Below are 13678 nucleotides of genomic sequence, written 5' to 3' on the forward strand. Positions count from 1 at the left end.
GCGGGGGAGCTTGGTGGGTGACAGTGGGTAGAGTCTTCATCTCCCCCTTGGCTAACGTGGGTGTTTTGGGTTTCTTTTGCAGGCTGACGGAGCCAGTGCGGCTGGAAGGAAAAGCACGGCGAGCAGGTACACCCCCGTCCCCTGGTCTCCCAGCTAACAGCCACCTGTCTCTGGGCTTTCCCCCTGAAAGGATGGATGGTGCAAGCCAGCTCACTTTGCTACAAAGTGCCCATACTTCCCTGGAGGATGTGTGGTTGTGGGCAGCACTTTCCAGCCCCCCTGGTGTCCTCTGTGGGCACCTGTGACTAGAACCAACGATAACTCAGTCCTGAACTGGCCTTTAGCTGCTCACATTGGGTGGAACTTAGGGGTGAAGCACAAGCCTGGACAGAAAACCCTGGGCTAGCCCATCTTGGCTGCTGCGTTGTGAACCCCAGGGCGGCCAGTCCCATCCTTGACTGCAGTCCACTGGCCTGGCATGGGTCCTGTGCTCATCCCCCTGAACCGGTCACTCCAAAGCTGAGGGATGGGCTACTCAGCTGAGCTACGCCAGGGGTGTGCCCTCTGCCTTGGAGCTGGCAGGATAGGGGGAGGGGTGGTCTCCAAAAGAAAGCTGGGCTCATTATCAAAGAAGGTGGGAAGGAGACTGGACAGGCCCCCGCAGGGGACGTCCACCACAGTGGCACAGGCAGGCACTGGTATATGTGAGTGCCACGCAGAAGCGTTTGCCCTTCAGCCCCTGGAACACTATTCCTTTAAAATGGTAATAGATTTTTGTGGGAAAAAGGGGGTACTATGGTCAAAAAACTTTGGACAGTGGGTTAAACAAAGTCCACAAATTTCTTTGCTGGGCAACTTTTCAGAGCCTTTCATGTGCTAATGTGTGTGCTTGAGAACATCCAAAAGAGAGACGAGAATGCCATGCTTCTCAAACTTACTTGACCATGGAACCCTTTTATTGAAGTTCATCCCATGGAGTGAGTGTTCCTTGGAATACGCTTTGGGAAACCATGGGAGCTGTTGAGGCTCTTTGAGCACAAGAGTAACATGTCCAGCCCTGTGTTTCAGGGAGATCACCCTGGCATCTGTTTAGGTGTGGAGTGGTGGCAGGTAGAATAGAGGCAGTGACATGAGGCTAGATGTCATTGTGACCCACACAACCCAGTGCAGGGTGGCTCCCCCCCCACCCCCAATCTCCTTGTATGTCAGTCTCCCCCTCACTCAGTCTGTTTAGTTAACCTCACCTCTCTATTTATCTAACACTCTGAGACCCAGGGTCAGCCCACTTTACCTGTAAGGGTCAGACAGTAAATATTTTACCCTTTGCAGGCCATGGTCTCTGTGGCAACATCTCAGCTCTGCCAGTGTAATGCAGAGGTGCCATAGATAATACATAAATATACAAATGGCCATGGTTTGCTGACCCTGACCTCAGAGCCTTTCCTTTGCAACCACTGTTCCTTTGCCTGGCGTGTTCTTTTCTCCAGTTGTCTCATAATTAGTGCCTTTTCATCCTTCGGGTCTCGATTCCATCCCTTCTCCTCCAGAGAAGCCTTCCCTGACCTCCTTCTTCCAGAACCAGTGGCTTGTTTATGCTCTTTAATTATTTTGCTTATTTGTGTATTTTTCTCTGCCTTGCTAATGCCAGCTCCATAGCCGGGGGCCATGTCTGTCTTGTTCACTGCTGGGGGCTGGCCTGTAGCAGATGTTCAGTAAGTGTTTGTGAGCTGGATGCGCTGAATGAGATGGGAGAGGATGTGGGCACGGTGTAGGGGCTGGAGTGTGGGCTGGAATGGAGAGCTGGATGGCCAGGCGTGGGCCTGTGAATGCAGGCGGTGACCCATACCAAGGCCAGCAGCTGCCCAGCACCTTGGGTTTCTTTCCTGGGCCCCTGGGAGAGGCGTTTTGCATGAGCACCATGTACGGAGCTATGGCCTTTGAGACAGTGGGAATCCTTAGACTAGCGTGGGGCTTGGAAGTGCTTCCTGGATCAGAATATCAGGACGGGAAGGGGCCTTGGGTTCTGTGTAGCTGCTCCTTCACATTGTACACATGGGGAGGAAAGGCCCCGCTCAGGGTCATGTGATGAGTGAGTGGCTGTCAGGTCCCGAACCTGCCAAAGCTGGGTGCTTTCTGGACTCAGCAGTACTGTGCTCACGTGAGCGTCTAGCTAGCCTCTCCTACTGTCCTCCCACGTTCATTGAGCACCTGCTAGGTTAGTCCCAGTGCTGTATGCTATGGCCTCAGATGGATGTGATGTTAATTCATCCATCCAACAGATATTTGAGTGTCTGATGAGTGGCAGGCACTGTTCAAAGTGCTGGGTTTATAACAAAGAGACCAAGTTCCCCTCACGTCCCATGACTCGCACACAGATGTGGTCCTTGCCCTCGTGTGTGAATCTCTCCCACACCAGCATATCTGTCTGTTGATCAGAGGACAGCAGGCAGGTTTCCCCATAGTCTTAGTGGCTGCCTGAAGCTCTGTACTGAGTCTTATCAGCCCACAGCTGCAGGGAGAGGACAAAAGTGCTGAGATAGATCTAGAGATGCCAGCCCCGGTCAGGGGAGTGGGCGGGGAGGTGGTGTGTGTGCCGTCTGTTTGCTCTCCCTCACTAGGCCGGGCTTGCTCCGTGGTGGAACCTCATGCTTATTACCATGGTACTAGAATATACACCAGGGAGGACCATCCAAACACTGTGGTTGTGTGTGTCACTTGAGGCATAAAGAAGAAATTTCTAATAATGGCTACCATTGGGTTAGCACTTACGTGTCAGGCTCTGGGCTAAGTGATGTACGTATATCAGCTTACTGTTAATTTATATTATATTTATAACAGCCCTAAGAGGGAGGTGCTGTTACTATTTCCACTTTACAGATGAGGAAGCTGAGGCACAGAGGTTTACGGGGTTCAGGCCGCCCAGTTGGAAGTGAACAGTAGAGCCCGGATGTCCACCCGGGTCTGCCTTCTCTGATGTCGGTGCCTTCACCACTGCACCCTTCCACCTTTTGGTATGAAACAGTCAGTTAACAGATGTTAGAGGAGCCTTTTAGGGGCCAAGGGCTATGCATAGGCTGGGGCTTGTCAAGAAGGCAGGGACTTCGAAAGAGCTCACAAATTAGTTTATATTGATTCTGTCATTAATGCTAATAGAGCACCTTTGAAAGACCAAAGCAGTAGTATTGTATAGTGACCCAACATTTAGTCTGAGAAGTGAATTGTGTGTTAAGTGTCAAGAGAACATCAGCGTAGACTTCAGCTGATGCCACTGGTAAATTGGACCCTGGCCTTGGGTTAGATTGGCCAGGTGGGGTTTAAACTCGTAGACACTTCATAGAGCATTAGATTCATTGAGTGCCTGTTTCGGGTGGGGAAACAAAGGCCTGAGGCTCCCTGAAGTCAGAGTTAGGCTAGGCGGCCCTGGTCAGGAATGACCGTGGAGGACCCGGCAACTCTCTGACACGGACCTTCACGCTCTGCTCCCAGCCGTGCCACGCACAGCACACTCTGTTACACACCAGGGTCTGCTTTCGTCCCAGTGCCTTCCTTTTGGCCCGGAACACCTAATTTTGTTACTCCTCCAGAGGGCCCCTGGCGAAACCCCAAAACCAACAGTATGGGCTGCTAAGGAATTAGTGTTCAATTGAGGGGGACAAGGAGAGGTGGTGTTTCTGATTCTAAGAGACAACCGAATGTGGTTTGGTTTACTTCCCTGGAACTCAACCTGGGTCGATTTTACAAGACCAGTGATCCCAGCACTTGAGGTTAATGCTGACCTGGTGTGCAGGTTACAAGTCACGTAGCACAACTGCACCCAAACCTCACTTATTCTGAGATGCATGGGGGCTACGGGGCCTTAACTGTGGAAAATTCTAAAGGAAATGCAGTTTTTATAATTGAGTGAATGCAGCTACGGACTTGCTGTAATGAAGAATTATTCCTTCTTTTTGGTCGGTTGAAGGTTTTCAGAGCTGAAAAGACTCTAGATAATCTAGTCCAACCCTCTCATTTTGGAGATAAGGAAACCAGGGATTCATTTGTTCACTGTGTGTACCAACTGCCTGACAGGTGATCAGAATCGTGTAGACAGGGAGATTGTCAGGGTGGGGGAGAAGATGGAAAACCAAGTCTCATTCATTCATCCCACAAATATTTATTGAGCACCTACTGAGTGCCAGAGTCTGACCTTAGTGCTGGAAATACAGCAGTGAACGAAGCAGACAGAACCCCTGGCCTTGTGGAGCTGATGTTCTAGTGGGTGTGGAGAGTCACAATGAACACATAAAATACGTGGTATGTCATGTGGTAAAAAATACTATGGGGGAAAAGCAGGGAAGGGGATTAGAGGACAGAGGGAGTGTTGCATCGCCAAGACCAGGAATCTGAAGGAGATGAGGGACGGAGCCAGGCATCGTGGGGGAAGCCCATTCCGAGCAGCGAGAACAGCAGGTGCAAAGGCCCTGGGGCAGGAGTGGGTACATCATGTTGGAGCAACAGCAAGGAGGCCGATGTGGCTTTGTAGGGTCTTGGAGTCTGTTCTCAGGACTTTGGCCTTTACCCTGTGTGATGTGGGGAACCACTGGGGATTTTGAGCAGAGAGGTAGCATGATGTGATTTGGTTTTAAAAGGATTGTTCTGGCTGCCAGGAGGAGAATAAACTGCGGGCAAGATACTACAAGAGGTATTGCCAAAGGTTCAAGACAGGCAGGATTTTAGAAGGTAGGCTTGGAAATTAGTTTCTGAAAGGCCACTTTTTCCAGGCCTGAGGAATCTAGTTCTGCAAAGCATGTGAGTCCCTCATCCAAAATGCACAGCCTCCTGCTCAGCCCTGGGTTAGCCCCACAATGGACCAGCTGCAACTCATGTGGCCTCCCCCTCTCCGTGCCAGCTGTGCCAGACATCTTCCTTACCCTCTGTCTACCCCTCTAAGGGCAAAGTAGTTTAAAACAGTGTTGAAGAGCCCAGACTGCCCTGTTCAGAGCCTGGCACTGTCCACTGCCTGGTTATGTGACCTTGGGCTTGTTACCTGACCTCAGTTTCCTCATCTGTAAAATGGAGGTTGTATTAGTACTTCCCTCATGGTGTTATCGGTGATGATAATATTATTATTCATAATATTAATTAATAATAATTTAATAATAATATTACCAACTGTAATAATAATACTATGTCTACCCTTAGCACAATGCCGGGTCCATAGTAGGTATTCAATAAATGCTTGTTTTTATCATCACATCACCACCATGCTGGATTCCATTCCTAGGAGGAGGTAACAGTGGAGTGGCAATTGATTTCTTGTAGAACTTAGACATCAGAGAGAGGACTGGTGGTGGGGATGAGGGTGGGGGTAGAGCTCGTGTCTGTCGAGGGCCTGCCATGATTCAGTTACTGTGTCCTGGCAGTTTACACATATCCCATCAGCGGCCCTCTGAGGCAGTGATTGGCATCCCTCTTCCTTGAATGGAATTGAGAAATAAATTTGTCTGACATCATCCAAATAGTCAAATGGCTTTGGGCCAGTCTGAGGCTTGTCCTTTAAGCCAAGATTTTTCACTGGTGGACCATTTCATTTGATAACCACATGTGTACAACTGCATGATTATTTTTGTAAATAATATGCTCTTGTTGTTTTAGCATTTTGGATTTCAGCAGTAAACTAAAAGTAGCCCTAAGCTAAAAAACATTCCCAGTAAGAGTAGGCCCGATGCTAGTCAGTGCCAGTACGGCCTTAGCAGGAGGAATTATTTGAGAACTTTGGGTGTATTTTAGTCAGGCTGCACCTTTCACCTTGACTCTAGATTTATGCCCCTGTTATTGGAGCTTATTTGATTTACAGAAATGTGTATTCTCACCCTACCAAACTTTGGGTCACACAAATCATAAATTGTAGGCTGACTCTGAAAGTTCAGGTACTTATTCCAAAGGGGTGGCCAGTTACTTCTTTGGTAGGCAGAGTTTACTCTGCTTAATCGGTTACTGTTAAACCTAGACTCCACAAATAGGGCAGAGTCTTGAAAATTCAGACACATCCATAGGTTTGCCCTGTGGAGACAGCCACAGAAATGAAAACTTCCTTATGCACATAAAAATCGGTGAATCATTTTTGCCAGCTGGCACTGTGGTTCTCAAGCATGGAGTGGTCCAGCTGAGCGAAGTGACTGGAGACCCCAGGGAACCCCTGCTCGGTGCACCCACCCAGCACGAGCCTCCTTGTGCAAATTCAGGAAGCTCTTCCCTGTGAAGCTGGAGTTTCACTCAGAGTGTTCAGAGGTCTTGTCTCGTCCTAAAGCACAGCCTTGAGAATGGTAACTCGAATGATCCGATCTAGTTGCTCCTTAAGGCCCATACTGACACGCCCTTGATCTGAGAAAGCAACTCCAGAAATTTCCACAACCTCATCGTCTGTCTGGCTCTGCCAACTGAAGAGAAAAATCCTCACCCTCAGCTTCAGTCTCCTCCAGATTCCATGCAGTACGTGATGGTTAAGAATGTCGGTACACTCCAAACGCACCTTTTCGATCACTCCGACCTTCCCATGCTGCAGTGAACTTGGCTGCATTGTGTGTCCTCAGGTCTCCTCTTCATTGCTGCTCCTTTCATTTCCATAGAGCCTAAAAATTCCCTCTCTATTGTGCATTCATTTATGAGCACTCCATCCATGGCCTAAAAGCTCATCTTTTTCATAGTTTGACCAAACTTTTCACCTTTTGGCTGGCGAGTGCTTGGTAAGGACAGGAGAAAAGAACTAACATTTATTGAGCCCTGCTATGTGTAGGGTGCCATGCTGGGCTCCTGTGTGCATCTCTGTGCTTTAATCTTCTACACAACCCTTAGCAGTGAGTGTTAACATCCCCGGATTACACGTGAGGAGAGGGCGATATAGGCAGGTTAGGAAGCTTGGCAGCGGCCCATGCATCTAGTTTATCATCCCAACCCCTTGGGAGGCCTGGACCATATGGTTGGGAGTCTCATTTGTGTGTCCGAGGGCAGCATGCCTCTGGGCAGTGAGGCACCAGGCCTGGATCCTCACCATGGAGTGTGTGGACACAGCTGGCTGCACGTTACAAATCTCAATCTGTCATCAGCTGGCCTCAAGGTCTGGTGGGTGGAGCGTGGAGGAGAGGAGACCAGATATAATTCCAGGACATGGGGAGCATGCTGGAGGGGTGGCCGCTGGGCAGCTCCAGGCATCAGTTGTCAGTGTACACAGGATGTCGGAGGGGAAGTGGTCCTGTCGGGCCGACCTTTTATTCCAAGGAGAAAGTGGCCGGAGGAGTTGTGAGAGAAAGGAATGGTAGCTAAGTCGCAGCCTTGGCAGGAAGTAACATTGGTATCAGAGGGGGTGTATTTATTCTCTGTTTATACATCATCCAGCATGAGGACCAGCTTAGGGACTGCCTCCTTCCTCACTGGAGTTATCTGCCCTCTGGGGTCTTCTTCGAACCCATGGGTGCCACCGGAAGATGCAGGACAGCGGGCATGGGCCCCTCTGTGGCTTCCTTTCCCCACCTGTCAGCGAAGGGATTCTATCTGGGCAAGAATTCCTGAGTCTGCGGTGTCTCCACAATTATGTGAGAGGAGACACGGCGAGGTGGGTCTTCAGAAAGCAGTGCATGTTGCTAACGGATCCAAATTGCGCCACTGCCAGACCCATTGGAAGACGAAGGCTGTGCGTTTGTTTAAAATGCTGTCAACAGTAATTCTTTTCAGTGACCTGGGCCAGCCTTCCATGTGCCGTGACACCCACGAAAGAGGTTCCCAGCTTTACCCAGAGGGCCCCACCTGCTTAAATGTCAGAGTTTGTGACTTGACAGCGTTGCTCAGGATGCCTGGTTTTCTCTATTTTAGGCTTAAATTAACCAGGGAATTAACTCTTAATGTTGAAACCGTCATGCTGTCTTGCTGAGCTGCAGTATTACCTAGTTGTGGCTTGACTGACACCATACACTGAAGAAAATTAAGTGCCTAAGAATTACTTCAAACTAATGATATATTTATGCATTGTAGGTTATTTTGAATTTCTAGACTGTTAAGAGTTGTTTAATAGGTTAATAGTTTTAATCTATTAATCTCATCTTTTCTACTTGACTATTTATTAAAATATATCCGCGATACATGACAGAAATGGAAGTACGGATAATTTTGAGGGTTATTAAGGTGATGGCGTGAAGATTTGAAACATGGGCGGAATAGTAAATACAGACGCAGGCCTCATTACCGGGGTTGTGGAAATGGGGGTTTTGCTGTAGCTTCTCTCTTTTGGCCCTTCCAGGCTAGTGGAAGCTGTGGCCTTTATCCCCATTATGATTTCTGTCCTTGTAGCTAAAAACATTTCTATCCAAAGGACATGTGAGAGCACAGCAGCCATTTTCGAACTCGTCAAGGAGAGTTGGAGGTCAGCAATGAGCACAAAGCCTGAGTACTTTTCTCAGGCACAGACGGGTCCTCTCATCCTTTTATTTAATCGCACGCCCATGTCACTGGTGCTAAGCATCTAGCATGTGCCATGTTCTGTCAGGATACCAAGGATACAGTAAGAGACAAGGGAATATGCTCCCCATCCCTGGCAGCTTCTGATCATTTAGCCATTTATTCGTGCATTCGTTCAACAGGTGTTTTTTTTTATTATTATTATTTTCTCTTCCCTTGAGAAAAGAAAAGAGAAATCATCCAAATGGTTAAAAGCCCAGGCTTTGGAGTTGGGCAGACCTGGTTGAATCCCGCTTCTGTCACTAGAAAGTTGTGCGACCGAGAAAAAGTCACTCTGCTTCTCCAATATCTGCAAAGAAAACTACCTGCCATATAAGGCGTCATGGAGAACAGTGAAATGCTGCACGACTACGGCGTGAAGCGCCGTGCCTGGGTCGGTCGTAGCACGCGGTACGCCGCAGCTGCCCTGGTCTTCAGTCACCCTGTTGTTTGCATAGTTCGAATCACACCATCAGCACCACCAGCACCTCCTCCACCCTGCATGCTGGCGTATTGACATCCGGTCACTTTCTGTTTGTATCATTCAGCAGGCGACAGGTGGAGGGGTACAGAAAGCAGTGGGGTGGAGCCCTTGCCTCTGGAGGTCTCCCAGAACCACTGGTGTGAGACTGCAGGCTCCCCGAGACCTCATACCCCATGCTGTGCCCCGAGGGCCCAAGTCTGCTAATTTTCGATAGCATGGCGGCCCTGAATTCTCTAGAGTTTTTGTCATTTTGTTTTGCAGTATCAGATCATCACCATGGTACACCTTAAACTTAACATGTTACATGTCACCAATATCTCAATATGCCTGGAGAAAAAAAAAGAGCTGGTGCCAGAGCATTACCAGGCTACTCTGTTTTGGCATGTCTGGAAGAGGAAGCAGGGAGAGTATGTTATATTTGAGGAAGTTCCTGTCAGAAAGGATAAAGGTAAGACTTGGATACTTCAGGAATGAGCATCACTTATTCAGTAAGTTGAGTCCTTTGGAACATCTCCAGCCCACGGTACACTGAGGCCCACATGGAAGGACATTGCTAGCTTCCGTTCTAAATATCAGTTGAAGCAGTTAAACCATCTGTTCTTTAGGGGTGGGGCCGTGGAGGGGAGACACCTTGAAGGCTGCACTGGCATTAACCTTTCCAGGGTTCGCACCTTGGATCCTTAAATGTACAGGTGTTTATGGACCACCTCCCACATGCCAGGAGCTGCTACAGGTGCTGGGATGTGACAGTGTGCTGGTGAGACAAAGCCCCCGTCCTCTTGTAGCTTATGTTCTAGTTGGGGAGGCAGACGGGGAAGAGGATGAGAGGTGACAAGTATGTTAGATAAACATGGTAAATACTGAGCAGTACGAATAAAGCAGGGAAGCGGGAAACGGAGGGTTGGAGGCCTTGGAATAGGCAGTCAGGACATCTCCGCTAGCCCTGGGATGTTTGAGTAAGGACCTCAAGGAGTGGAGAACTAGCTATGGGGGCATCTGGGGAGCAGGAGAATATTCCAGGCGGAGGAAAGAGCAAATACAGAGGCGCAAGGCAGGAGCTTGCCTGAGTGCTCCGGGAACAGCAAGGGGACTGGGATAGCCAGTAAAGGGGAATGGGGAGAGGAGTGTTAGCAGTCAAGGTCGGTGGGTGCACAGGGCATGTCACGGAGAGCCTTGAGGGTTGGGCGAGGACTGTGGCTGTTACTCTGGGCGAGATGCAGAACCATAAATGGGTTTTGAGCTGAAGAGTGACACGACCTGGCTTGTTTTAATGGGATCACTCTGGCTGCTGTGTTGAACATTGATTTCAGGGTGTTGGACAAAGGTAGGAGCCAGGAGACTGATGACGAGGTTATTACAACAAGACAGGAGCAAAGGCAGCTTGGGTGAGAGTGGCGGTCGCTGGGTGGTAAGGAGTGGTCAGGTTCTGGATGCGTTTTATAGGACTTGCTGGTAGATTCAAGACAAGGATAATTCCAGGGTCTGGGCCTGAGAAGCTGGAGGGGTGGAATCGCTAGTGACTGAAATGAGAAGACGGCAGTTATTTGTGGTGTCAGTCTGCAGGGTTTAGTAGGAAGAGCACTGGGGTAGGAGTCAAAAGAACTGTTTTTCCACTTGGGGGAAGGGGTGTGCAAGTGGTTCGGTGTGGACCTGTCACATATGGGTGCCTGTTAGGCATCCCAGGGGACGTGTCCATCAGGCAGTTGTTGGTGCAGTTCTGGAGTTCAGGGGGCAGGTCCGAGCTGGACATAGAGTTTGCGGTTCATCTTCACATAGTTAATATTTAAAAGCATGAGTCTGGGCGAGATCACTTAGGGAGTGAGAGTGGATAAAAGTAGAGGAGGTTCTAGAGCTGGTCCTTGGGGCATGGCAGGGTATAAGGGTCAGGCTGGTGAACAGGAATCAGCAGGAAGTGGAAGAGCGGCCAGAAGGTGGGAGGCCCACCACTGAGCACCGAGCAGAGTGGGGAAAGACCTGGACCGGAAGAGAGAGGAGAGCTCGCCCAAGGCTGCTGATAGAGGACGAGCTGCATGAGGACCGAGGAGGGACCATCGGATCGAGGAGCATGGAGGCCCCAGGAGGCTTGAGAAGAGCAGCTCTGGTGGAATGGGGGCGGCAGCGTCTCACTGGACTTGGGAAGCGTTGCCAGGAGGGGCGCGCCGACATCTGCAGATACATGAGAGTCGTTTGACTCAGATGATCGGTAGGTGGACAGATGGGGAGAGTCGGAGGACTGGCTCAGTGGTCAGCCTCTGCAGCCGAGTAAACACAGCCCCTGAAGTCATGGCTGGATGTGCATCAATTCATTGACCGCCCCATACACCCATGCCTTCATGGGGAGTGCACTTAAACTCAGCTTGAGGCCAGTTAGCCCTCATTCCTGATGAGTGGAGTCTTTTAATGAAGTTTTATCATAGAGGGAGTTAACCAAGCCATTGTCTACACACTGTGATGACAGAGTTTTCACCCCCAACCCTTCACGTTGTTTCAAGTGGCTAAAGCACCTTTGGAGGGGGTGGAATGGTCCTCAGGCTGAGCCTTGGGGCGCAGGTTGACGCACTGCTGCCTGTCCTGTGCAAGGAAGCACACACACCCTGCTGCATAGGGCTCTGGCCTCTCCCAGGGCCTCAGACGTCAGATTCTAGCTCACTTGTGGGGCAGATGGGAAAAGGAGTCAAGCACAGGCAGGACTGAAGTCTGGCATGCTGATGACTTCTCACAACTATCGTGACTTGGTAGAACTTCAGGCATTCGCCTTTTTGAAGGAATGATGTAGAAATTGTACCCAGAAATAAAGTTGTCTGACTCCTGGGCACCTGGCATCAGCTGGGACTCTTCCTCCAACGTGGCCAGAAATGGCATTTGCCTTTGGGCCTCAGATGCACTGATTTGTTATTCGGTTGCATTGTCTTGGGCTGCAGGGCTTAGTGGGAACCAGCGGTCTTACTGGAAGAGTGTTTCCAGACCACGCTCATCACTGGAAGTTGTGCGACCTGAGGCATGCCATTCACTCCCTGTGCTGATTGAGTCCCTGCTGTGCACCAGGCCTCCTGCACCAGTCGGATGTGGGCGTGGAGGAGGCTGTTCTGTGCCTGGGTTTCCCCCATCTGGGCCCCAGGGCTCTTGTGAGCACCAGATGTGATGGGGTGGGTCTAAGTACTTGGAGAACCATCTGGTAAGATCCAGAGGAAACCATGTGTTGCTGAAACCTCCTCGGGCAGGATCGGCAGCACAGTGGACTGGCCAGACGCAGTAATGGGGGATGAGTAAGAACGGGAGCAAAAGAAAAAGAAAACGGAGCGTAGTGGAGGGCAGTGGTTTGCACACTTAACCACTTTGGAGCTATTTCTTCAAATTTAGTCTTATATAGTGTATCAGTTTCCTGTAGCTGCTGTAACAAATTACCACAGACTGGGTAGCTTAAAACAACAGAAGTTTGTTCTCTCGCAGTTCTGGAGGCCAGAAGTCCAAAATCAAGGTGTTGGCAGGCTCACATTCCTTCTGGGGAGAATCTTCTGGTGGCTGCAGCGTTCCTTCACCCGTGGCCACATCACTCCAGCCTACCTCTGTGGTCAGGTGGCTGCCGCCTCCTTGTCTGTATCGTTCCCTCTTCTGTCTGGCCAATCTCCCCGTGTGTCTCTTATAAGGACTTGTCAATTGCCTTTAGGGCCCACCCAGATAATCCCCCAGGATGATCTCATCTCAGGATCCTTAAATGAACTACGTCTGCCAAGAGCCTTTTTCCAAATAAGGTCTCATTCACAGGTTCTTGGGATTGGGGGGTGGGGGGTGGGGCACTATTTACTATAGGGAGAAAGAGGTCCAAACCCACACACGCGCGCGCGCACACACACACACACACACACACACACACACACGCACACACGCGCACACACACACGCACGCCTGAAAGCGAAGCTGTGCAAATCAAAGACAGAGTAGGGATCTTTGGAGCCCTACCCAACACTACTCTCCTCAACCAGGCCTCATGGGTGCTTTTTAGCCATTGCTGTGGAAGCCCTAGGCCTTTAAGGAATGTGCTCGGAGGGCCACTGCCTTGTTAAAAGGCCAGGGCTCTTAGGGAATTCCTTGGGCCAGGACCCACTTGTTCTGGCTTCTCTCCCAGCATTCTGGCAGGAGCAGTAGCCAGGGACCACAGACACTATGTACTTAACTGAGAAATATCCTTTTAGTGCCCGACTTTAGATTTTATGTTGAAGTGTGACTCGGGTTAAATATAAAATTCATAGCATATCTTGAGCAACTATTTTGTAGTTATCTATATATAAATCTACTTTACAGCGACACAAATAGAATAGATTGTGGAGTGTCAGCATGTAGATAGATTCCGAGTGCTTTTCACTAATATACCTAATGATTCGTGCTGAGAATATCCAAGGGCTCCACTGTACATTTAAATGGATATAATTAAAATAATGAGCTCTATTTTTAAGATGATATATGGAAAAAAAAATTCTTAAAGAAGTTAGAAGGAGCTGTGCCACTAATTCAAAGTGATATAAGTACTTCTGCAATTCCATTGTTATTAGGACACCTAATTAAATGCAAAGCATCCCACAAAAGCAACATTTGGGCTTGTAAATCTAAAGCGTGAAGCCAGGGAAGAAGGAGAAGTTTCCTATGTCCCTGGTGCAGCGAGGGCTCAGGGGTGTTACACTGAAGGGAGTGGATGTTGTGTGCTTTTGTGCCTGCATTGGGCCGGGG

At 49.5% G+C, this 13678-nt stretch overlaps 1 protein-coding gene across 5 annotated transcripts in view; it reads left to right on the forward strand.

The window, feature by feature from the left end:
* Positions 1-13678, forward strand: part of ZNF618 (zinc finger protein 618) — a 170781-nt gene that overhangs the window by 94179 nt on the left and 62924 nt on the right. For all 5 annotated transcript variants that reach the window (XM_019635873.1, XM_019635874.1, XM_019635877.1 and 2 more), the window contains exon 2: positions 83-126. In XM_019635873.1, the coding sequence (XP_019491418.1) occupies positions 83-126 (44 nt within the window). The remainder of the gene's footprint in view (positions 1-82; positions 127-13678) is intronic.

The sequence above is a fragment of the Hipposideros armiger genome, unplaced genomic scaffold (genome assembly GCF_001890085.2).
Source record: "Hipposideros armiger isolate ML-2016 unplaced genomic scaffold, ASM189008v1 scaffold_24, whole genome shotgun sequence".
NCBI lineage: Eukaryota > Metazoa > Chordata > Mammalia > Chiroptera > Hipposideridae > Hipposideros > Hipposideros armiger.